This window comes from Antechinus flavipes, chromosome 4 (assembly GCF_016432865.1).
Source record: "Antechinus flavipes isolate AdamAnt ecotype Samford, QLD, Australia chromosome 4, AdamAnt_v2, whole genome shotgun sequence".
In the NCBI taxonomy this organism is placed as follows: Eukaryota; Metazoa; Chordata; class Mammalia; order Dasyuromorphia; family Dasyuridae; genus Antechinus; species Antechinus flavipes.
In genome coordinates, this window is record NC_067401.1 from 392585173 (window position 1) to 392611342 (window position 26170).

Here is a 26170-nt window from a genome sequence, read left to right on the forward strand (position 1 = left end):
GACTCTTTAGTCTCTTTACTTCTTCAACTCTGTTAATCTGGGCAAGCTATATTTTTGAAGATATTCTTCCATTTCATTTAAGTTATTGAATTTATTGACATAAAGTTGGGCAAAATAACTCCTAATTATTGCTCTAATTTCCTCTTTATTAGTGGCGAGTTCTCCCTTTTCATTTTTAAGACTAGTAATTTGATTTTCCTCTTTCCTTTTTTTAAATCAGATTTACTAAAGGTTTGTCTATGTTGGTTTTTCATAGAACCAACTCTTAGTTTTATTAATTCATTCAATAGTTTTTTTTTTTACTTTCAATTTTATTGATCTCTCCTTTTATTTTTAGAATTTCAAGTTTAGTGTTTGACTGTGGGTTTTTAATTTGTTCCTTTTCTAGCATTTTTAGTTGCAAGCCAAATTCATTGACCTTCTCTTTCTCTATTTTATGCAAGTAGGCCTCTAGAGATATGAAATTTCCTCTTATTACCACTTTGGCTGCATCCCACACATTTTGGTATGACATCTCATTATTATCATTTTCTTGGGTGAAGTTATTAATTATGTCTATGATTTGCTGTTTCACCCAATCATTCTTTAGTATGCGATTATTTAGTTTCCAATTATTTTTTGGTCTATTTTCCCCTGGCTTTTTATTGAATGTAATTTTCATTGCATCGTGGTCTGAAAAGGCTGCGTTTACTATTTCTGCCTTACTGCATTTGAGTTTGAGGTTTTTATGTCCTAATGTGTGGTCAGTTTTTGTATAGGTTCCATGAACTGCTGAGAAGAACGTGTACTCCTTTCTGTCTCCATTTAGTTTTCTCCAAAGAGCTATCATATTTAACTTTTCTAGTATTCTCTTTACCTCTTTGACTTCTTTCTTATTTATTTTGTGGTTTAATTTTTCTAATTCTGAAAGTGCAAGTTTGAGATCTCTCACAATTATTGTTTTGCTGTCTATTTCTTCTTGCACCTCTCTTAATTTCTCTTTTAAGAATTTAAATGCTACACCACTTGGTGCATATATGTTTAACATTTATATTGCTTCATTATCTATGCTACCCTTTAGCAAGATATAGTGTCCTTCCTTATCTCTTTTAATTAGATCAATTTTTGCTTTTGCTTGATCTGAGATTAGGATGGCTACCCCTGCTTTTTTGATTTCACCTGAAGCAGAGTAGATCCTGCTCCAACCTTTTACCTTTACTCTGTATTTATCTTCCTGCTTCAGGTGTGTTTCTTGTAAGCAACATATTGTAGGATTCTGTCTTTTAATCCATTCTGCTAACTGCTTCCTCTTTATGGGGGACTTTACCCCATTCACATTTATGGTTAAAATTATCAATTCTGTATTACTTGCCATCTTGTTAACCCCTGTTTATACTTTTCTCCCTTCCTTCCCCTTTACCCCCCTCCACAGTATTAAACTTGTGAGCACCACTTGCTTCTCACAGCCCTCCCTTTTTAGTATCCCTAGCCCCACCTTAGTTCCTCCCCCTATCTTACTCCTTTTCCTCACAATTTCTGTATTCCCTTCCCCTTAGCTTATTCCTTCCCTTTTTACTTTTCCCTTCCCACTTTTCAATGGGGTGGCATAAGTTTCACCATAAATCAAATATGTCTAAAATTTTTCTCTTTAAGCCAATTCTGATGGGAATAAAAAACACACTACATTCATCCCTCTCCATTCTTTCTCTCAGATATAATAAGTTTCCTTTGCTTCTTTGTGAGATGTAGTACCCCATTTTACCTGTTTCTGGGTATAATTTCCTTTCCACCTCTAGTTTCTAGAACAAGTTATACATGTATTCTTTATATATCTTTATAGCAGAAATATAGTTCCCAAGATTTCATTTTACCTTTTTAGGTTTCTCATGAGTTCTATATTTGTAGATCAAACTTTTTGTTTAGTTCTGGTTTTTTCATCAAAAATAGGTGAAATTCACTTATTTCCTTGAATGCCCATCTTCTTCCCTGGAAAAAGGTGCTCATTTTGCCTGGGTAAGTTATTTTTGGCTACATACCAAGTTCCTTAGCCTTTCAGAATATCATATTCAAGTCCTTCGATCCTTTAATGTTGATGCTGCTAGATCTTAAGTAATCTTTATTGTGGCTCCTCTATATTTGAATTGATTTTTTCTAACAACTTGCAGTATTTTTTCCTTCTTCTGATAGTTCTGGCATTTGGTCACTATATTTTTTGGTGTTTTGATTTTAGGATCCCTTTGAGTAGGTGATCGATGAATTCTTTCAATTTCTATTTTACCCTCTGTTTCTATAACTTCTGGGCAGATCTCTTTGATAATTTCCCGGAAAATCATGTCCAGGCACTTTTTTTCATCATATTTTTTCGGGAGTCCAATAATTCTCAGATTGTCTCTCCTAGATCTATTTTCCAGGTCTGTTGTTTTCTCAAGAAGGTATTTTACATTTTTTTCCATTGTTTCATTTTTTTGGTTTTGCTTGACAGGATTCTTGTTTTCTCCTTGAGTCATTCAATTCCATTTGTTTGATTCTGATTTTCAATGAAGTATTTTCTTCACTCACTTTTTAAATATTTTTTTCTAATTGTCCAATTGAGTTTTTCAGTGAGTTGTTTTGTTCTATGGAATTTTTTTCCATTTCGCCAATTTTATTTTTTAGAGAGCTATTTTCTTTTTCCAGTTCACTAATTCTGTTTTTCAAGGATTTGATTTCTTTATCCACTCTATCTTTAACTGAGTGGGATGACTTTTCTAGACTCTCTTGCCAAGCTTCTCTTTCCTTTTCTCACTTTTCTTCTAGCTCCCTTGTGAAAGCCTTTTTAATTTCTTCTATGAGAGTCTTGTATGTTGAGGACCAGATCATATCCCACTTTGGGGATTCATCTGGAGATGGTCTGTTTTTAGTCTCCTCAGGGCTTAAAGCCTGCTCTCTATCCATATAGAAACTATCAATGGTTAGGGTCTGTTTAAATTTTTTGCTCACTTTGTCAGAGAAGAATCAAAGAAAACAAACTAGCAAAAAAACAAATGTAGTCTGCTTTTTTTTTGGGGGGGGGTGTAGCTGGATGGTATTACCGAGCTTCCTCTACAGAGTGCAGGAGGCAGCAGCGAGGCACTAGTAGGACAGCAATGGCTGTGCTGAGTCTGTGCTCTAAGACTCTGAGAGTGTGCTGAGATACTGCGGGTGGGTGTGGTCAGGTCCCTAGGGACCTTAGCTTTTTGGGGTTATAGTTTTTACCTCCTGTGTTTTTAGCTTCCCTGCTTGTCTGCTGGCTTGCTGCCATGGTAAAGTACCCAGTACTGTAGTAAAGCTCTCCCAGCAGAGATGTTGAGATCACACCCCACCTCCCTTCTGGTCTGCTCAGTGTGAGCTGCCTGCTGTGCTCTTGCTGTAGCTGCTTGCCCTTAGCCTGCACCAGATCTAAAACCATCCTTGTCCTCGAGCAAAAACAGACCTTTCCTGGTGAATTTCAAGGATGTCTTCTCTTGGTAATTATTTGTGGGTTTTTTTCATTCAAGCATTAATTCCAAGGCTTGTCATGAAATAAATTCTGAGAAAACGAAGAGCTTAAGTAGATGTCTGCATCCTCTCTACCATATTGGCCGGAAGGTCGACCTTGGGCTTTTTAAGCTAAGGTCTTTACCAGATCTTAGTTGACTGTAACAACCACCCATTTAGTGATTAACGTTTGGTTAGAAAACAATGAGGCAAAGAATGGCTTTAAAAAAAAAAAACACCTAAATAAATAATTAAAAAAAGAAATCAATTTGGGTTGGGAAGGTCTTAGCTAGAACAACAATTGCTATTTATATTCACTCTGAACCACTTGGACCAAAACAAATACCAGTGGCTTGATCTGGTATCTTTTGTTGGCTAGTCTATGATAATCAGAGTAATTTGGGTTTAAATTATGATCCATAAGAAAGAAATCTAGCCAGTGAACCTATGATGGTGAGCATGGAAAGAAGCCAGCCAGCAAGCAAACAGGCTAGCTTGTTGTGCTGCACAGGTCCTCAGGGGCAGCTGTAGAGGTTGCTGTTTGTCATATATCCTAAAAGAGTTAACTGTGATATCAGGGAGATGATGCCATGACATGCAAGTGCAGTAGGAAACTTTGACATATTTAATAAGATCTTTACAGATATCAGTATCTCTTACTCCAGTGAGGGCAAGAACCTTTTAAAAAACCTTTTTAAAAAATAGAGGTTTTTGGAGGATTCCAGGAAGGTGCCAAATTTCCTCCACAGAATAAGACAAGTTGTTGCCTCAGAGGGAATACAGAGCATTGGAAATAAATAGAAGTCAAGGTAAAGCAGTTCTCCTAAAACATTTAAGAAGACCCCACGTAAGACTTTTCCTAATGGACAGAAGTTTGGCCTAAGTAAAGTAGTGCAGACCTGATGAGTCTGCTGTAACAGAGGGATGAGGATCCTGCTAGTAGTGGATATTTGCCAGTGAGCAGAGTCTGTGGAGGACAACTAATTTGCAGTCACCTGAGGAAATCAGGGCTACAAGAAATAAGATCATTTATGGGACATTGTGGCCAGGGACTATAGCCCAGGCTCGGGATGAAGAAAAGACCAAGATCTGGGACAGACCTCAGAAACTAACAGTAAAAAGGACCTGAGATTTGGGGCATAATTCCTTAAACCTTAGAATTAGAATTTGGTCATACTAATAATAATGAAAATAAAATAAAACAAAAATAAATAAATAAAAATGAGCAAGCAAAAGAGAAATAACTCAATCATAAATAGCACCTATAGGGGTAGAAAAGATCAGTTTACATTCAAAGGAAGAGAGTGGAACTACTTTTTCAATGAGAATTATGAAATGATTCTAAGCACCAAAAGATTTCTTAGAAGAACTCAAAAAAAATTTAGACAAGAGAATTTGGAGAAAAATTAGAAAAAAAAATTTAGAGCAGTCCAAAAAATAGAAAAAAAAAGAAAGTCAACCAGCTTGAAATAGAGAAACAAAAATTTAAGGAAGAAAATAATTCCTTGAAAACTGGTATTGGGCAAAAGACAACAATGATATTTTGACACAAAAGAAGGAAGTTAAAAAAAAACTTGAAACTTCTTATCAGAAAACCAGTTGATCTGGAGAACAGCTGGAGGGGAAATAATATGAGAATAGTTGGACTGCCTGAAAATTATGTTTTAAAAAAGTATAGTGGATAGTGCACCAGACCTGAAATCAGAAGGACCTGAGTTCAAATCTGTACTCAGACAATTAACACTTCCTGGCTGAATGACCCTGACAAGTCACTTAACCCCAATTTCCTCAGCAAAAAAAGAGAAAAGAATGAAAAATAAATATACACTATTACAAGAAATTATTGAGGATAATTGCCCTGAAGTTCTGGAATAAGAAGGCAAAACAGAAATATACATACATACATACATACATACGTGTGTGTGTGTGTGTGTGTACACATATATATGTTCTGGTGAATTTCAAGGATGTCTTCTCTTGGTAATTATTTGTGGGGTTTTTTTAATCAAGCATTAATTCTGAGGCTTGTCATCAAGTAAATTCTGACAGAAAACATGGAGCTTACATAGATGTCTATCTGTACAACAAATGTTCTAGCCAAGATCCTGACAACCCAAAATTTTTTTCATTATTTAATTTTTTAAAATTATTTAAAATTATTTGTTTAGTAAAAACAAAAAAAAAAGCCATTCTTTGCCATGTTAATTTCTTACCAATCCTTTTTAAAAAACACTTTCACCATCTGAAAAACCCCTGGAAGAATACTTGCAAGAATATCATACTCAAATTTTAAAGCTCCCAGATTAAGGAGAAAACATTGGAAGAAACAAGAAAAAAGGAAAAATAACCAAAGGGAATTTACCCAGTAGGTTTAAGTATAATCCTGAGTTGGGGGGAAAATGGATATTTAACAAAGTGAAAGACTTTTAGATATTTGTAACAAAGCAGAACTTAAGGGAAAATTTGACATATAACATTTAGGAGAAATATAAAGTAAACATTAAGAACCAAAATATTATCAATTCTTTTGTGATTTTCATTTTTATTTAGATAATTTGAATGAAAGGCTTTGACTGAGCTGGGTTTGATGGGGTGAGTCTAAAAATGGGAATGATAGGGAATGATAAAAAGGAACAATTATTTCACACAAAAAAGGAACAAATAAATACAAAAGAAGTTAAAGTGCTGGAACCTTATTTTTGTCAGAATGGGTTAATGAAGGAGACTACCTGTGTGAAAGGGTAGGAATGTTTATGGGGAGGGGGGTAGTATGTGTGTATATATGGGGATAAAAATCTCCTAAATTTAGAAAGAAATTAGACTAGAGGTTAGAGTGAATGAGAGGATAAAATAAAGATTCTTGGAGTGTTTGGTAAGTTAAGGAACAGGAGGGCAAAGTAATATGTAAAAGTAAAGCAGAGGAATGAGGAAGGATAGAGAAGGAAAAAAAAGTAGGAGGAAAATGTACAAAACGTAATTATAACTTAGAATGTGAATGGGATGGATTTACTCATAAAATGAAAACTGAATTTGAATTCAACAATATTGAGTTCAAGAAGTACACACAAACATAAAATAAAGGTCAGGAGTGATATTTATATTTTTAATATAGGGCTACTAATCATGATTTCAGACATAGTGAAAGCTAATATAAATTTAATCAAAAGATAAATATAGTGTTCAACTATATTCACTATCATTTTAAACCAGTTAAAATAGCTAGACAGAATAAAATGCCTGATATTCTACCTGCCAAAACAGACACAGGAATTATACAAATATAAATATAAAATGTTTTTTGTATGTCATATCTAAATAGTTGAAGTAATATTTATTGTTCATGGATAGAAAAGCCAATGTAATTTTATTTTATGTAATTAAAATAAATTTAAAACTAAATACGGAATAAGAAAAAACAAAATAAATGAAGAAAGAAGAAAAGGAAAAGAAAAAAAAAACAAAACAAAACAATGTGCCCAGCAGAATATCAGGGAGGATTCAAAATGTGTAACAATAAATTTCCATTTCAAGAAAGCTTATAAAATAATAGAAGACATTATTTTCACAGTTATTCTATCTTATCCTTATAGATTATTCTTTTGTTTTTTTCTGTGCATTTTGTACATTATTTTTTCCCCTTTCATCATCTTTTTTTCTTTCTTTAAAACTAAACGCAAAATTAAAAAAATATATATAAAAAGAAAATCAGAAAAAACAATGTAAAACAAAAAACCCAAAACATATCAAGGAGGATTCAATATATGTAACAATAAAACTTCCAGAAAGCATATATAATAGATTTATATTCATGACTATCCATTTTTCTTTGTTTCCTTATAGGTTATTGTTTTGTTTTGTTTTTTGTTTTTTTTTGCTGTGTACTTTGCATTTTATTCTTTTTTTTTCCCCACCTTTCATTCCCCCCTCCCACTTTCCCCAAACAGGCTACATTTAAGCATCAGTGCACATGCATGCACACACATATACACATCAAGTCACTTTGAGCAATAAGGCAAAATGTACCAAATAAATCAAACCATTACCACCACCATCACCTTTAATACCATCACCCTTTAGATTCTAATGCAGATAATCCAGGATTTTAATTGCCGATAAGAACAATTTACACTTTATTCTAGGGGCTATAGGAAGGCACAGATGTTTGTTAGGTAGCTGATATATATGACCAAACTTATGCTTTAGGAATATTGTTTTGACAACTTTGTGGAGTTAGATAACCTTTGAGTCAGGAAAACTGCATGGGAGGATAAACCAGGCTACACTTGGCAAATAATTGGACATGATATTTGAGGAAAAGAGAGAAGTTAAGAACAACATTTTGGTTGTTAGTTTAGATTATTTAGGAGAATGGTAGCACCATTAATAGCAAGGGTATAACTACAAAGTAAGTAGGACCTGGGAAGAAAGATAATGAGTTCTGTTTTGGCCATGTTAAGTTACAAATGCTTAGATGCTTTGGAGATGTCTAAGAGGCAGTTATTAGTGAAAGACTAGGTGTTAGAAATAGATGAGAGAGGGATACGGCTATATTAAAGAAAATAGAATTATTAAACCTGTTAGATTTGCTGTGGGATGAGGAAGAAGGAGAGAGGAAGAGGAGAGAGCTTGTGAATATGCCATAGGGTACATATATGCATTATGCAACAGTCAGGAAAACTTGCTGCTTACTTTACAGCCTCTAGGGTAAAATCCAAGGCAGAATTTTGTTAGAGTTCAAATGTTGGAGTTTGTTCTCAGAGCACAGCCGGTTTAGAGGCTTAGAGCCCTTCGGATGTCTCCAAATCCAAAGGTTCTGTCCTTCAGCCTCTGCCTCTGCCTTCTTCTGCCTCCAACAGAGATGGAAGATCTCTCTTATCTCCTTCTGGGGGGCCCAGCCACCAATTTGCCGCGGAGAGAGGGCTTCTGGCGTAGCTCCACTGAAGTCCGTCAAAAGTGTTCTCTGCAGCAGAGTCGTTTCTCTCGAGTCTAGCGCGATCAGCCAGCCAAGAGGAAAAAATGTATTCTGGAATGGCTGTCTCGCCTTATATGTGAACCTTCTGAGAGAATGGGATTATGGGTTTTCTCCCATAGTGCTCTCTGGCCCAAAGAGCTTTAAGGTGTGGACTTTGAGTAAAGGTGGGAACACAAGCCTTGTCTTGATTAGTTCTACTTAGTACCTTGTTTCAGGTTCTGGCCAAAACAACTTCTTGTAAGATTAGATCAACTCTAATTACTTAGCAGTTAGTAAGGATTCCAACAGAATTTGTTATAGGCTAAGTTGTAGAGTAAAACTAATGGGAAAACACCAAATCCTAGTTGCAGTAGAGGACTTCTAAAGTAATGGTTTTCCACTAAAGTATAGAAAATCACAAAATTTCCAGAAATGTTTTTAATGCATAGAAAAAGCCAGTTCAATTGGATTGCTGAGTGTGGGAGGAGAAGAAATATTTAGGGCTGGAAATATAGATAGAGACCAGGGCTTTCAAAGCTAATTAGAGTAATTTATATTTTATTATAGATGACCCAAATCTAATGTAGCTAGTGTAGATGGCCTATTTCTGAATTCTGCAATATGTCATCTATCATTTTAAAAGATGTTTTTATATTTTTCTTCATTTATTTAAAAGAACTTTGTATTCTCAGACCAAAAATCCATTAATTACCCAAATAGGAAATAACTAATAATTCTGTTTCATTATTACTGTTTAATATTTTACAGTTACTACCTCATATATCCTCATAAATATTTTTGCTTTGGGTTATCTGTATCTGTATGTTATGTTTCCTAAAATATATTTAGGAATTATAAAATTATAAAAAGCCTAAGATTTTTAACAATTTTTTTAACTTATTTTCATGGCAAAAGTACGGATTGGTTTTTACTATTTCTTTCTCCAGGTTTTTTTATAGAAGGCAGAATTGAGGCAAATAGTCTTCAGTAAGTTGCCCAGGGTTTTATAGTAAGTGTCTGAGGCAAGATTTGAACTGAGGGAAATGCATCTTCTTAACTCCAGGCCTGGCATCTTATCCACATACCACCAAAACTATCCCCTGCTTAGTTGATAGTAAGCGCTTTAAAAATAAGCAAGGATCATTTGCATTGGATCTGATTATGGAAAAGCTGAATAGGACCTTAGAGATCAAGTATTACAATCGTTTATTTACAAGTGAGGAACTGAGACTTCTCTAGGATAAATGATTTGTCTGTTATAATACCAGAGTAGTTTTGTGAGAGTTTTTGCATGTGTTAGGCCCTTGAAAAGATTGATTGAATTATAAAATAAGGTTATTGTCAAGGTTTGTATTTTAACCCCATAACTGACTTTTTTTGTTTTTAAAATCTGTTTTAAAGTATAATATGAATTTTAAAATGCTACTTGTGGAAGGGAACAAAAATCTGAATTTTTAGATATGATATTAATAGTCAATATATAGCACAAATTACCAATATTGTACTAGTTATGAAAAGGATCTAATAGCAATTCCAGTTTTTTTAAATGTGGTTCTTACCACTACACACCTGTTAGATTGGCTAAGATGATAGGAAAAGATCGAGACAGATTGAAGGGGGTGTGGAATAACTGGGACACTGATACATTGTTGGTGGAACTGTGAACAGATCCAACTATTCTGGAGAGCAATTTGGAACTATGCTCAAAAAGTTATTAAACAGTGCATACCCTTTGATCCAGGAGTGTTTCTACTGGGCTTGGAAAATGTTTGTGGCAGCCCTTTTTGTAGTAGCAAAGAAAGGGAAACTGAGTGGATGCCCATCAGTTGGGAAATGGCTGAATAAATTATGGCATATACATACTATGGAATACTGTTGTTCTGTAAGAAATGACCAGCAGGCTCATTTCAGAGGGGCTTGGAGAGACTTACATAAACTGATGCTAAGTGAAATGAGCAGAACCAGGAGATCATTATACATGGTAACAACAAGACTATACAACGATCAGTTCTGATGTATGTAGTTCTCTTCAACATTGAGATGATTCAAACCAGTTCCTCACTTGGCAGTGAGGAAGAGAGCCATCTACACCCAGAGAGAGAGAGAACCACTGGAACAAAGTGTGGAACACAACATAGCATTCTCAATTTCTCTGTTGTTATTTGCTTGCATTGTGTTTTCTTTCTCAGCTTTTCTTTTTCTTCTTTCTTGATTTGATTTTTCTCATGCACAAGATAATTGTATAAATATGTATACATACATTGTATCTAACATGTATTTCAACATATTTGACATGTTTTGGACTACCTGTCAGCTAGGGGAGGGCATGGGAGTAAGAAGGGGAAAATTTGGAACAAAAGGTTATGCAAGGGTCAATATTGGAAAAATTACCCATACATATGCTTTGTAAATAAAAAGTTTTAATAAAAAATAAAATGCAGGCCTTTTTAAGGTTATAATTACCTTTGTTACCCTTCTCAGAACAAGATTATTCTTTCAACTCTTTACTATATCTAGCATCCAAGAGGTTTTATGTTATCCTCACTGTTATCTTGAGCAAATAAGATAAAAATAGCAATGTTTTTTAATCTAATAGATTGTAAAAATATACAAGTTGCTTCTTAAAATTAATATCATAAAATATAAATGAACATATAGGTTAACAGCATATCAAAACAGTGAAAAAAAGAAAATGGTGAAAAACTAACAGTACTTGATTTAAAAATTTATACAAAAATTGTTTGGTATTGGTTAAAAAAGGAAGTTAGAGATCAATTGAGAAGTTAATAAAATTAGCATTTTGATGAAGTCCATGCCTTTAAAAATTGGGTTATGAAACCATTGCACATTTAAAGCTGAATAAATGTATTGAAGAAAAAAGGTTTGGATCCATGAGTTCTACCACACACTAAAATAAATTCTTAAAATTTGTTCTTTTAAAAAATCATTTAAAAAACTTTCAAAAGAAATTATATATTTGTCACAGCTATGGAAAAGAAGAACATTTTGTAAGTCAAATACAATGAAGAAATCTTTTTTTTTTTTTTTTGGAGGGGAGACAATTTAATCATTTATTAACAAGGCCAACAGAGTGTTAAAAAGAAGTCATTTGGCCGTCTCTTTTAGACCCCAAACAAACACTTTATCAAGAGTTTCTTGGGACTTATGTGGAAACACAGTGTGAAAGGAAAAAAATGGAAACGTGGATGACAAAATGGCTTGATCAAAATTAAAGGGGGCAATCCCCTTTGATAACATTGACAGAATCAAAGAGGGTAGTCTCCTTTGATAAGTAGACCTTAGGATAAAAAAAATAGGGAAAAAATAGCAGTCTCCCTGAATGAAGAAATCTTTGAAGACAAAATTTGTAGGTTTGAATATAGCTAAAGGGGAGAAGTAATCTACTGTAACATACAAATTAACTACGACAAAGTAAAATAATTAAACTTACTGATACGTACTAATCATTACACCTTTTTATATTTTAGAAAATTTTATGCAAAATGCTGTTCTTTTGCTGCGATCACTTTTTTCATATATAGTATGTCTTAAGTTCATAAGAGCCTGATACAAATTCTGTAATTTGTCCAGAAAACATCCCTTCATAATGTTAGATATTACGCATATCTTTAGCAATCCATTTTTCCAAGTTTAGCTTATCAGCCATAGTTTTCCATTGAATTTTAGATAAAGTAAATTCCAACATGTTTACCTCCAGTTTTAAAAAACTTATTTTAATAAATTGCTTTATGAATCATGTTAGGAGAGAAAAATCAGAACAAAAGGGAAAAGCCATTTGGAGGAAGAAAAAAACAACAGAAAAAAGAAGTGAACATAGCATGTGTTGATTTACATTCAGTTTCCGTAGTTCTTTTTTTGGATGCAGATGGCATTTTCTGTCCAAAGTCTATTGGGATTGCTTTAGATCATTGAACTGTTGAGAAGAACCAAGTCATAGTTGATCATTGCACATTTTTGCTGTTATTATGTATAATGTATTCCTGGTTCTACTTGTTTCACTCAGCATCAGTTTATGTAAATCTTTCTAGGTCTTTCTAAAATCAGTTTGTTCATCCTTTTTTTTTTTTTTTTTAAGAACAGTAATATTCTATTACCTCTATATACCACAGCTTATTCAATCATTCCCCCATTGATGGGCATCTACTCATTTTCCAGTTCTTTGTTGCCACAAAAAGACCTGCTACAAACATTTTTGCACATGTGAGTCCTTTTCTCTCTTTTATGATTTCCTTGAGATACAGACCCAGTAATGACACTGTTGAGTCAAAGTGTATGCAACAATTTGATAGCCCTTTGGACATAGTTCCAGATTGCTCTCCAGAATACTTGGGTCATTTCATAACTCCACCAACAATGCATTAATTTCCTCCAACATTTATCATTATCTTTTCCTGTCATCTTAGCCAATCTGAGAAGTGTGAGGTGGTACCTCAGAATTATTTTGATTTGTATTTCTCTAATTAGTAGTGATTTAGAGCATTTTTCATATGATCATAGATAGCTGTAATTTCATCAGTTGAAAATTGTTCATCACTTTTGACCATTTATCAATTGAGGAATGATTTGTATTATAAATTTGATACCATTCTTTATATATTTTTAGAAATGAGACTTTTACTAGAAACATTGGCTATAAAGGTTTTTCCCAGCTTTCTACTTTCTTTTTAATATTGTTTTTGTTGGTTTGTGTGGGCAAAAACTTTTTTAATTTAATGTAATCTAAGTTGTCCATTTTGCCTTTCATAATGTTCTCTAGTTCTTCTTTGGTCATATATTCTTCCCTTTCCCAAATTATCTCTGTTTCTTTTAATTTGTTTATCATCTTTTATTCCTAAATCATGTACCCATTTTGACCTTATTTTGGTATGGGTGGTATTTTCCCAGCAATTTTTGTCAGAAGCTGGAGTTTGGGAGTTTATCAAATACTAGATTACTATAGGTCTTGATGATTGTGTCATGTGTTTCTAATCTATTCCACTGACCCACTACTCTATTTCTTAGCCAGTATCAAATGGTTTTGATGATTGCTGCTTTATAATATAGTTTTAGGTTTGGTACTGCTAAGCCATCATCCTTTTGTATTTTTTCCATTAATTCCCTTGATATTCTTGACCTTTTATTCTTCTAGATAAGTTTTGTTATTATTTTTTTCTAGTTCTATAAAATAATGTTTTGGTTGTTTGGTATGGCACTGAACAAATAGATCAGTTTAGGCAGAATTGCCATTTACATCATATTAGCTTGCCCCAACCATGAACAATGATTTTTTTAATAGTTTAATTCTGTCTCTATTAATATAAGAAGTGTTTTATAATTGTGTCTATATAGTTCCTGGGTTTGTTATCTCCATCTTTTAAATACATTTCTTAACATCCACAGTGATATTTGTAACAATCATTAAGGGTGCTTTTTATGAGCTATAGATACTATGTTTACTTGGAATAGTATCTAACCTGAAAAATCTCAGAATAAAAAACATAACCAAAAAATAAGGAAACATACAGTAAAATGGTAGTGAATGAATCGGTAGTTGGGTCAGTTCCATCTAGTTACCTCAGATGCTTTGAATCAACGATGTCAGTAGAAACACATATGTAAAACTATTACTGTCACAAAGTAGAAATATATCAAAATGGTTGTTTTTCCAAAGCAATTCACATATCGTGATATGTGTCTAGTAACTGGATTAAAATTAAATAAAGAGTTGATAAACATTGAGTTACTTGTCTAAGATCACAAAACTAATAAGTGTCAGTAATAGAATTTTGACCCAGGAGTTTCTGATTTATTTATTTAGTCATTTATTTATTTATTTAGTCATTGTTGTTCTGTCCTTCCTTTTTTTTTTTTTTTTTTTTTTTTTTAAATAATAACTTTATATTGACAGAATCCATGCCAGGGTAATTTTTTAACAACATTATCCCTTGCACTCACTTCTGTTCCGATTTTTCCCCTCCTTCCCTCCACCCCCTCCCCTAGATGGCAAGCAGTCCTATATATGTTAGATATGTTGCAGTATATCCTAGAAACAATATATGTTTGCAGAATCGAATAGTTCTCTTGTTGCACAGGAAGAATTGCATTCAGAAGGTAAAAATAACCCAGGAAGAAAAACAAAAATGCAAATAGTTCACATTGGTTTCCCAGTGTTCTTTCTTTGGGTGTAGCTGCTTCTGTCCATCATTTATCAATTGAAACTGTTAGGTCTCTTTGTCAAAGAAATCCACTTCCATCAGAATACATCCTCATATAATATCGTTGTCGAAGCATATAATGATCTCCTGGTTCTGCTCATTTCACTTAGCATGTTCTGTCCTTCCTATGAGAGAAAACAGATTTCTAAAAACAGAAATAGGATAGGACAGAGCTTTTACTTTAAGGAGATCTTATAGTGGTGTTGGTTGAGGAGAGGATATTGGAGGGAGAAAAAAATAAGAGCAAATATCACTACATTAATGGTCACTACTTAGTTTCTTTTATTGGTTTTTCATTACTCCTAAGAAAATAAATTAGGGTTCAGAATTTGCTGTGAAGAATGTAACTGTTGTTGACATTGACAGTCATTTTCACTCAGCCCTTGGTTATGTGATTGTAATTCAACTCTTTGATATATCTTTCACTTAAGTCCTCAGGAAGCTCAAAATGTAAGGCTAGTTAGAAATACCAGTCCAGAGATTCTGGATCTCTTTTTGCTTTTTTTTTTTTTTTTTTTGGCTTCTCTGTTGCCTATAAGCAGATGAAGAATGGATAGAGAGATTGATGCTGATGTACTTCTTGGAACTAAAGGAAAAAGCCGCTGTTCTCTTCTTATACTAACCACTCAAGTTTAAAGGATGTACCATAAAGAACTTTCCAACTTGATGAGACTATAAATTCTTGTATATATTAACCATTTTAGGAGAAATTAAGAAAAAACATGCAAAATAGTAGAATTCAAAATAGACTCAAAAGGGTACAGAGAACAAAAACCATTTTTTCTTCATTATATATATAAACTTATTTGATTTTAGCTTTTTTAATGCTAAAGATTTTATGAAAAACATTATTCCTTATTTTCTATATTTATTTGATTTTGCTGATGGAATTTTAAATTTTTACATAAATTTAAAAACTATCAATTAAAAAAAGATCTTAATTTTTTTTTCCATCTCCGGGACTCTTTGGTATTTTGAAAGTCTGTGGTTACCTTAAAATAATTTTTAATTTTATAAAGTGAAGTAGTTTTTCAACGGAAGCTAACTATATTGAAATACAGTCTAAAATATTAAAACTTATGATTTCACAAACTGCTTGAAATTTATCCAACCTTTGTGCTTCTGTGAAGCCCAGATCAAAAATCTTTGTTATAAAAATATTACTTTTTCATATTCCAAATTTGAATTTTTTGTTTCTGTATTGTTTTTCAAAAGAAAGGAGATGGCATGGTAAATATAGAATAAAATCTAGATAAATTGATAGATAGAAAAGGTCAAATAATGGACACAGAAAGTAAAAATAATTGTAATAGTAAGAGTACTTTGATATTTTGATAAGAAATATTTTGGGAATAAATTTTAGGATTGATTGGATGGTAGAATGCAGGAGGAACTAGTAAATCAGCAAGTATGAAAACTCAGAGAATGTTGTAGAATTGAAGAGATAGTGCATACTTAGATAATTTTGAGGAGGAATCAATAAAATAAATACTAGTTATTAATTTAGTACATTGAAGGCAAATGAGAAAATAGAAAAAGTTTTGGCCTGTAAAATATATGGAGACATAGAGACAGAGAATATTAAAGTTATATAAATATATTAAAAGGCAAAGTTAATCAATAGTGACTTACTCTCATTTAGAAAAATAAAACTTCTCAAAATACTCTTTTGAAAACGGGTCAAAAGAGAAAAAAATAAAATGTGTCATACTTTAAAAGTTTTGAATTATTTTGCAATAATAATGTGGTAGTTTTGTAGTTTTCTTTTTTGATTTCTTATTCTTCATGTCCTTTAATATGAGTGCAAATTAAATGTTTATTTTTAAACTAGATGGTTATCACTTTTCCATCTGCAGCAGTTTATTCTTTATAGTTGCAAGTTTTTTTTTAGTACTCATATTTTTCATTTGTGTGTTGGATAAAGTGCTATATCTAAATGATGCATAATTGAGCTTTACATACATAACACATCCTTACAGGACAAAAATTTGCTCAGTCACACATGTTGAAGTCAGTGGGATTTCTTCATGATTAACTGAAAATACAGTTTGGCAAGAAGTTACTAATATTAAAAATAACACTAATTATACTTTTTATATTGGTAGAAATATGAAATCTCTGATTACTTTGTATGCTGATTATTATTTTGATAGTGTTTTCATAGCAAGTGTTGCTCAATAGCATCTGTTTTTCTTATCACCTTCTATTGTACAAGAATCTGATCCTCATTGTATACTTTTCTATTTATATGAAATGGAGACACTTTATTTAGCTAAAAACATTGTAATGCCTGCAGATCAGTTTTTTCAGTATGAAGGACACACTAGATTTTATTTCCTAAAGAGCAGAGTGATTGTTTGAATTGTATCATAAAGGCATACACGAATTTAGGCCACCTTTGCAGAATGTTTATTTAATTTTTTTAAGATTTACTCTTTATTTTATGTCTACTCTGTGGGAATCCTAATGAAACTGCAAATTTTAAGACTAAGCAAAAGTTTTGTGAGAGAAGGAGCTTTTCATAGAGTTCCATTTCGCTGTACGATAATCATCTTTTGATGTTTGAGAACATTAATGCTTTTTTTTAAATTTTTATTTAATAATTACTTTATATTGACACTCGTTTCTGTTCCAATTTTTTTTCCTTCCCTCCCTCCACCCCCTCCCCTAGATGGCAAGCAGTCCTTTATATGTTGGATATGTTGCAGTATATCCTAGATACAATATATGTTTGCAGAACCGAACAGTTCTCTTGTTGCATAGGGAGAATTGGATTCAGAAGGTATAAATAACCCGGGAAGAAAAACAAAAATGCAGATAGTTCACATTCGTTTCCCAGTGTTCTTTCTTTGGGTGTAGCTGCTTTTGTCCGTCATTTATCAATTGAAACTCAGGTCTCTTTGTCAAAGAAATCCCCTTCCATCAAAATATGTCCTCATGCAATATCGTTGTCGAAGTGTATAATGATCTCCTGGTTCTGCTCATTTCACTTAGCATCAGTTCATGTAAGTCTTGCCAGTCCTCTCTGTATTCATCCTGCTGGTCATTTCTTACAGAACAATAATATTCCATAACATTCATATACCATAATTTACCCAGCCATTCTCCAATTGATGGGCATCCATTCGAGAACATTAATGCTAGTGTATTCTCAAAGTAAGATGTTTCATTTACCTTTGGTCATAGCATAAAAGACATTAATATATCTATCTAGTTATAGAGGTTTATGGTTTTAATGTTCAGAATTGATGCTATATAAGAGGTAGGATCCTTAAATACTAATCATTTTAGAATTTTAAGTTTTCTGCTTATTAGTTCTATCAGAATAAAATTCCTACATTAGATTTTGTAAAATTGTTTACTGTGTATCGTGCAATTTAGGACTCAGATTCCATTTCCAAATTGTTGTTGCTTTTTCCTCTTTCCCTATTGTATTTGATACAGTTGTCCAGCTTCTTTTTCATGATAGGAATCATTAGGAAGAGTCTCTGTAGAAAGTTTTGCTTCACAATCATCTCTTTTTCGATGCATTTTTCCATTTATTGAATATTACTTCTAGCTATCACATATGTATAGAAAGGGTTCATTTTTATAAACCATTTCCCCAATGATAGTAAAGAAATTAGTTCTCACAAACCTAACTTACCTTTACATATTCTTATACTTATTCTGTTAGAGTTCAAATGTTGGAGTTTGTTCTTCTCAGGGAACAGCCGGTTTAGAGGCTTAGAGCCCTTCGGATGTCTCCAAATCCAAAGGTTCTGTCCTTCAGCCTCTGCCTCTGCTTTCTTCTGCCTCCAACAGAGATGGCTTCTGGCGTAGCTCCACTGAAATCCGTCAAAAGGGTTCTCTGCAGCAGAGTTGTTTCTCTCGAGTCTAGCGCGATCAGCCAGCCAAGAGGAAAAAATGTATTCTGGAATGGCTGTCTCGCCTTATATGTGAACCTTCTGAGAGAATGGGATTATGGGTTTTCTCCCATAGTGCTCTCTGGCCCAAAGAGCTTTAAGGTGTGGTGTAGAAAGTGTACTTTTTGAAGCTAGCATACTTGTGGAGTCCAATGAGTAAAGGTGGGAACACAAGCCTTGTCTTGATTAGTTCTACTTAGTACCTTGTTTCAGCTTCTGGCCAAAACAACTTCTTGTAAGATTAGATCAACTCTAATTACTTAGCAGTTAGTAAGGATTCCAACATTATTCCTTCTAAGTAACTACTTCAAAGTCATCTATTCTTTAATCCTTACACAAATGCTTCCTTTTTTTCCTAGTTTCCCTTTATTTAGTATCCTATAATTTGTACTCAAGATCATTCTCCTTTCTTTCATGAAAAAACATAGTTACAGTGAAAAGAATACAGAACTAAGAGTCAGGAGACTTAACTTTTAGTTTGCTATAAATTATGTATGTAGTCTTAGAAAACTGGCAATTACTCTAGGCCTTATTTTTGTTATCTGTTTTTAAAAAATGGAGATAATAATAGCAATCTCCTGGGATTGTTTGAGGATAAAATAGGTTAATATTTTTGAAGCACTTTGCAAATCTTAAAGTGCTTTATAAATAATAATGATGATGATGATAATGCATTTACTGTGTGCTAGCCAAGAGTCAATTGGGCATATGATAGCAGCCACAGTAATCATAAATATATTTATATAATGCTTTATGTTGTGTAGAGTACTTTGTATAAATCATCTCATTTTATTTTCAAAACAACCCCGGGAAGTAGATACAATGACTATTGTAGATGAAGAAATGGAGTTAGAAATCAAGTGACTTGTCCAGGATCACACTGTAAATATATGAGGCAGGATTTTAGCTCAGTTCTTACTTACTCCAAGACTATTATCAGCTGATGCCACTAAGCTTTAGATTGTAGATAACAATATAACAACCATAATGAAAGCAGCTAGCATTTGCTTAGTGTTTTAAATGTGAGAATAGATGCTACGTGGAATTGGCTTGGTTTAGAGGTAATGCATTGGATCTGACATTCTTATTAATATATATATATATATATATATATATATATATATATGTAATTTCATCTCTTTTTAAATTCACTAAACAATTATCACATACCTACTATGTGCCAGGAAGTAGAAACACAAATAAGAAACAGAATGATAATTCCTACCCTCAAGGAGGTTATGATCCTTTTTTCTCTTTTTTTAATTAAAGTTTTTTTTAATTTTCAAAACATATGGAAGGATAATTTTTCAACATTGACCCTTGAAAAACCTTGTTTTCCAATTTTCACCCCCTTCCCTCCATCTTCCCCCCCCCCCCAATGGCAAGTAATCCAATATATGTTTAACATGGTAAAAATATAAGTTAAATCCAATATAGACATGCATATTTATACAATTATCTTGCACAAAAAAAAAAAAAAACAGATCAAAAAGGAAAAAAAATGAGAAAGGAAATAAAATTCAAGCAAATCACAAGAAAAAGAATCAAAATTTTATGTTGTGATCCACCCTCAAGTTCCCACAGTTCTCTCTCTGTGCGTAGATGGCTATCTTCATCACAAGATCATTGGAACTGGTCTTTATCACCTCGTTGTTGAAAATAGCCATGCCCATCAGAATCGATCGTCATATAATTTTGTTGTTGCTCTGTACAATGATCTCCTGGTTCTGCTCATTTCATTCAGCCTCAGTGTATGTAAGTTTTCCTAGGCTTCTCTAAAATCATTGTGCTGATCATTTCTTATGGAACAATAATGTGCCATAGCATTCATATACCATAACTTACTCAGCCATTCTCCAACTTACGGGCATGCATTCAGATTCCAGTTTCTTGCCACTTCAAAGAGGGCCGCCAAAAAACATTTTTGCACATGTGGATCCCCTTCCCGTCTTTATGATATAACCTTTTGGTTATAAGACCAATAGAAACACTGCTGGATCAAAGGATATGCACAGTCTGATAGCCTTTTGGGTATAGTTCCAAAATGCTCAAGGAGGTTACAGTCTAAGGGGGAAAACTGTATAAAAGGAAAGTGTAAAGGGAAGAGGGGAAACTAGAAAGTCCCCACTGCAAGGGCATGATTTTCATGGAATTAAAAACCAAGTGAATAGAAGAAATAACAAGCAGGATAGTTTCAGAAAAACTTGAGAAGACTTACGTGAACTTATGCAAAGTGAAGTAAGCAGAACCAGGAGAACATTATACGCAATTAACAGAAATATTGTTCAGTGAAGAATTGTGAATGACTTGGCTATTCGCAGCAATATGGTGATTCAAGACAATCTGAAAGGACTAATGATGAAGCATATTATTCACCTCCAGAGAAAGAACTTATATTGATTGGATACAGAATAAAGTATGCTTTTTTTACTTTGGTTTTTTTTTTTATTTTTTGAGTTTTTTTATACAAAATATGGAAGTTTTAAATGATTTCACATGTCTAACCTCTGTCTGCTTACCATTTCAGGGAAGGGGAGAGAAAAGAAAGAAGGAGGGAGTGATGGAATTTGGAGTTGGAAAATTTTAAATAGATAATTTTTTTTTTTTAATAGAGTGTGAAATGGGAGAGTTACTTAGGAAGTTCTGAGCCCTCTAATAAAGGCAGATGTTTGGGAATTTTTTTAATCTTCCAATAAGAGAGAAAAAGCATCTAAGGGGTCCAGGAAGTTGAATTATCTGCATGGTAATGAGATTTCAGGTTGCCAGCGTTCCCATGATTTTTGTGGAATTAAAATACAGCAAAGCTGCTGATGGTATCTGTGAAAGTTCCCTCCAACAATAAAGATCACTGCTTATTGACCGCAGTTTTTCTATTCATAACATCCTGGAGGCTTTTCTTCATTTCTTCTGATATCAAGATGATACCAGTATCACTGGTTGTTCTCTTATTCTTTGTCATGTGAACAGTTTATCTTCTCTTCTATTATACATTTCCTTGATGTATTTTTATTACTTTTTTCCTTTGAAGTTTCACATTGATTGCACATTCAACCTCTTTATTGCCTTCAGTATGTTATTAATTTTTAAGTTTTAGAGATTGTTTTGCTGTGTGCAGTGCAGCAATGCTGGTATGATGTTGGTATTAAAAGAGGTGCTTTTGTTTGCTGGAGCAGCTTGGAGGTCATTAAAAGAACTATGTAATTTTCTGAAGGCATTTTAATTTGCTTTTATCATATTTACTTCAGAACCCAACTTTTCTTTTTTTCCTTGATTTTTAAACTTGTTTGTATTGTCTATACTAATATTAAAGATATAATCCAAATCCATATAGTTTTTTAAAATTTATTTTAAAACTTAAAAGTTTATTAAAATTTTAAAAATTATATAGTTATTTAAAAATTTAAAAAATGCTTTTTTGCAAAACAAACTCAATTATAAAACAATGATACTTTTTTGCATATGTAAATTGTGAAATACTTCACTATTATGGACTATATTTCTAAAGTATGCAAAGCTGTTTTTCCATTTGCATTAATTTCTCAGAAATACTTGGTAAATGACAATGAATATAACCAGATGAATGGAGACTTCTGTGAAAAAAAATGTTGATTATTAAAAGCCTTTTAACAGATGTCTGACTTCTGTAATTTCAGATCCCTAAACAAATTGATAGTAAATATTTGACATGTTTAAAAAGTTCTTTAGGGTAAATTTTCAGAGGAGAATTTTTAAGTAAATATTCCCTTGAGAATAATTTATATGTCCTAGTTTCCTAAGGTCAGAAAAGTCCCTCCTGAATAGTAAAATGAATACTTGAAATAAACTTTGTTGTTTTTATTACAATGGTAATACCCAAATTAATTTATTACTTTCCTTTAACTAGTATTTCATTTTATTTGTAAGACCTCTTTCTGCTTCTGACAAGATGCTTGCCATAATAATGTTTTTCCCTTAATCATTCATGGAGTCATCAGTAAAACAATTGGGTTTGGCAGTTATTTAGGTAGGTGTGTGAAAATTAACAGCGTTTGCCAAACATTCAACCGGATATTGAGAATAATTTTCTTGGTTCTTAGCTAAACTTATGCTGGTTAAAGCAATAGTAGGATGTGATGAGTGAAGGTATGAAAGTATATTTTAGGATGTGTATTGATTAATGGGGATAATTCTATGATAATGCTAGCAATGTGAATGTAACTTCATATAGCTTTTCTTTGTGTGTCTTTGCTATAAATCGTAGTGAAAATCATAAGATATGTAATTTGGAATTAGTGGTTAGTATATTTATCTTCCTTTAAAATATAAATATAGATTGTGACAATGTCTGAATAATATTCAATACAGAAGTAAGTACTTTTACTACAGTGGTTAGCAAATATATATTTTTCATAAAAATATGAAGTTAATGTAGATTGGAAAATCAAACTTTTCCTTATTACTATGCTTTCTAAAGAATACCCATTTTTAACAACTCACTTTATAAAAATTAGGAAAGATAGGGCCCTTTGGAAGTTAGGCTAATCTTTTCAGAATAACAGTTTTTTCAGAATAATAACTCAGTACAGTGATTGGACAAGATAATCTAAGCAACAGAAAGCATTTAGTTTAGCTTCAAGATGTGCCTAATTTTAGAGAGAGAACTTAAAGAATATATAATTTTATATAGTGAATCAGAAATAGAAGTCCAGAATCACAGCTAATCCTCTGACTTTTCTCTACTGCAAGTGGAGAGAACATAAATAATTTCAAGATCTATAATACACACAAGTATTTGAATGCCTCCTAGTGGTGTTTTCTCTAATTATAATGGTGTTTTAAAGAGAATACTTGATAAACGAATATACTAGATTAAACTGCTAAAACTTCTAAATGCTGTGGCACAAATTACTAGAAGCATTGATAATACTATTAGCAAGTTATATTAAAATAAAAATATATTATTAGAGGTGCTGAAAAAAAGAATTCAAAATCAAGTCAGTATATATTCTAGATAGTGAGTCACATTATAAAAATATTTCTTCTTATATATTCATTTAACAAATGACTCACTAAATATTTTATACTCAAACCAAAAATTATTAATCATATCTTTGATTCCTTTATATGTGCAAGGTAGCTTTAAATTTTAATGATTTAAACTTTATTGACCTCTTTGTAGTAATGACAGTCCTATTCTAAAATATCAGCTCTTAAGTAATTGAATCTGAAGAATAGGTGTAGTTAATACTTTATAAAATTCTATGTTTCATTTTATATAAATAAAATAGTTTGATTAAATAGGCTTAACATTCTAAACCTAGCACAACTAAATAATGGGGAATTACTGAATTAATCATTTCATACAAATAATAATATATATAAGTAGACAAGCCTCATTTACAATTGAAATTAAAGCAATTTTTGAAAATTTTGATGATAATCTAAATATGAGGCAGTGAGGAGATACTCTTTTGTTAAGTATTCAAACACAATTAATAGCTTGCTACACAAAAAAACAATAATTAAAATGCCATTTACCTTTAGAGTAGGGGCAATATAATTGCAGCTGTTGTGACATAAAAATAGAATGCAAAATGTTAATCTGAAATGAACAGTTTAAATATGAAATTATGATATACTTGGCTTCCTGTAGTATAGCTGTCAAGCTTGGGCAGTTTGCTGGTCAATAGTGACATTCTCTGTGTCAGTGAACAGAGTCTCTTGATACCATAACCTGCAGTTCACACATTACTGAAGCTCCAACTGTCGAACAATCAAGTCCCTTGGTATTATTGCAGCTTCCAGACTCTCCTGACTGGCTCATGTTTCATTCTTTGGCAATTTGCCCTAATGATATCCCTCAGGAGCTTTCAGACTTTCTTCTTTTCCATATTTAATCGTGCTATATTAATCTGAGTGATGAGCAAACTGTGATGCACACATTTTATTTTTTTGATTTTTTTTTTACTAAAATACTCTTCCAATTATTAATTTTATTTGTCATTGAAAATTTTGCCCATAATTACATATTTTAAGTAGGCAAAGCTGCCCATGATTTATTAGAAAATTGATTATTTTCATGTTTAGTGTGCCTAAAATGCATAGTGTCCTTAAATTCGGGATGAAAATATGATTATTTAATTTTTTGTGAAGTTAACTAATAATGAACATTGCTTTATATTTATCATACTTAGTTTTACAATTGTTTTAATAATAGAAAAACTTGAGCTTGATGTTTTAATTTTAAAACAAGTTATTAATTTTCATCCTTTAAAATTTTTTTTAGTTAACTGCTTGCCTTCATGGATCAACTACACTGTTATATCCAATGTACTGGCAACATATTTATATCCCAGTGCTTCCACCACATCTACTGGACTACTGCTGGTAAGTTGGGTGATATAATGTATCTTTATATCTTCTTCTTACTAAAAGTCTGCAACTCTCTTGTTTTATATTTTTGAATATCTCAGATATGTATAGATTTTATATTCCTATGCATTGTGTTTATAAGAGGTTTGTTAATAATGTATATTTTTGAATATCTCAGATATTTGTAGATTATGTATTCCTATGCATTATACAATAGGTTTGTTAATGTTGTAACTTAGAAAAAAGAAGGCTTAGGCATTTAATTTTACATATATAAAATGTTTCCCTACCAGAGGATAGTTATTATTCCCCACTGTCTACTCATCAAAGGAGACAGAAAGGTTTTAGGCATAACCTGTGCTTTATAATAATTAGTTCTAGTTGTAGGATACCATTGGAAGACAGTGTGGACATAATACTAATATGGACCTGACATTAAGCCTTTATGGTCAGCTCAGTCCTAAAGGTGTAGTGGAAAAGATTATTTCCAATGAGGGTTAGCTTCCAGACCCGCGGACTTTTAAATAGGTGTTGTGAGTTGGAAGGGTGGAAAGAGAATGGTCTAGGGAATTGCACATTACATCATAGGTTTTAGATTTGCTTGGGACCCTTGAGATACTTTAGTCTAATTCTTTCACTTTTTTATTGAGGAAACTGAGACCCATAAAGGCTAAAATGCTTGTTCAAGTTCTTAGGGCCATAGTTCAACTTTGAAATACCTGGAGATTTCCAGGAATTACAGGAATGATTTCAAGACTATTTTGAACACGTGTTCTCTTACAGTCTTCACCCTGACTATAAAACTGAACATTTATTTTCTTAACTTCTTTACTTTTCATAAATACAACTTAAAGCTGTACCTGTAGAGTACCTGTACCAAAGGAGTCCCCAAGTTGATTTTTTAAACCATCTTTTAAAATAAGTAACATAAATTTACAATTTTCCCTTTTATATTAAAATTATGTTTTTTGGTTAAAAAATTAAAAAGTAAGAGCAAAGATTTCATTTTTAATTCTGATTGTAATTTTTTAGAAAAGATACTTAAAATCATTTAACTTCTTACATATTAGATCATCTTTCTGTTGAATTAATTTCTCTGATTAGTTGTATAGTCATCCTCAGAGAAACAGATCATGTCAATGACATAACATTCTGCAGAAATACTTTGCTATCAAAATATATTACAGCCAAACCAGGGTTTAGAGGTTTGAACAGAAGATTTCCATAGCTATACCTCCATGAGTATAACATCCTGTAATGGTGCTCAATGACCT

General features: G+C 32.4%; 1 protein-coding gene across 2 annotated transcripts in view; it reads left to right on the plus strand.

Annotated features, from left to right (window-relative positions):
* The window catches only part of DENND1B (DENN domain containing 1B), a 327198-nt gene that overhangs the window by 202065 nt on the left and 98963 nt on the right, over positions 1 to 26170 (plus strand). For both annotated transcript variants that reach the window (XM_051998705.1, XM_051998706.1), the window contains exon 10: positions 24811 to 24911. In XM_051998705.1, the coding sequence (XP_051854665.1) occupies positions 24811 to 24911 (101 nt within the window). The remainder of the gene's footprint in view (positions 1 to 24810; positions 24912 to 26170) is intronic.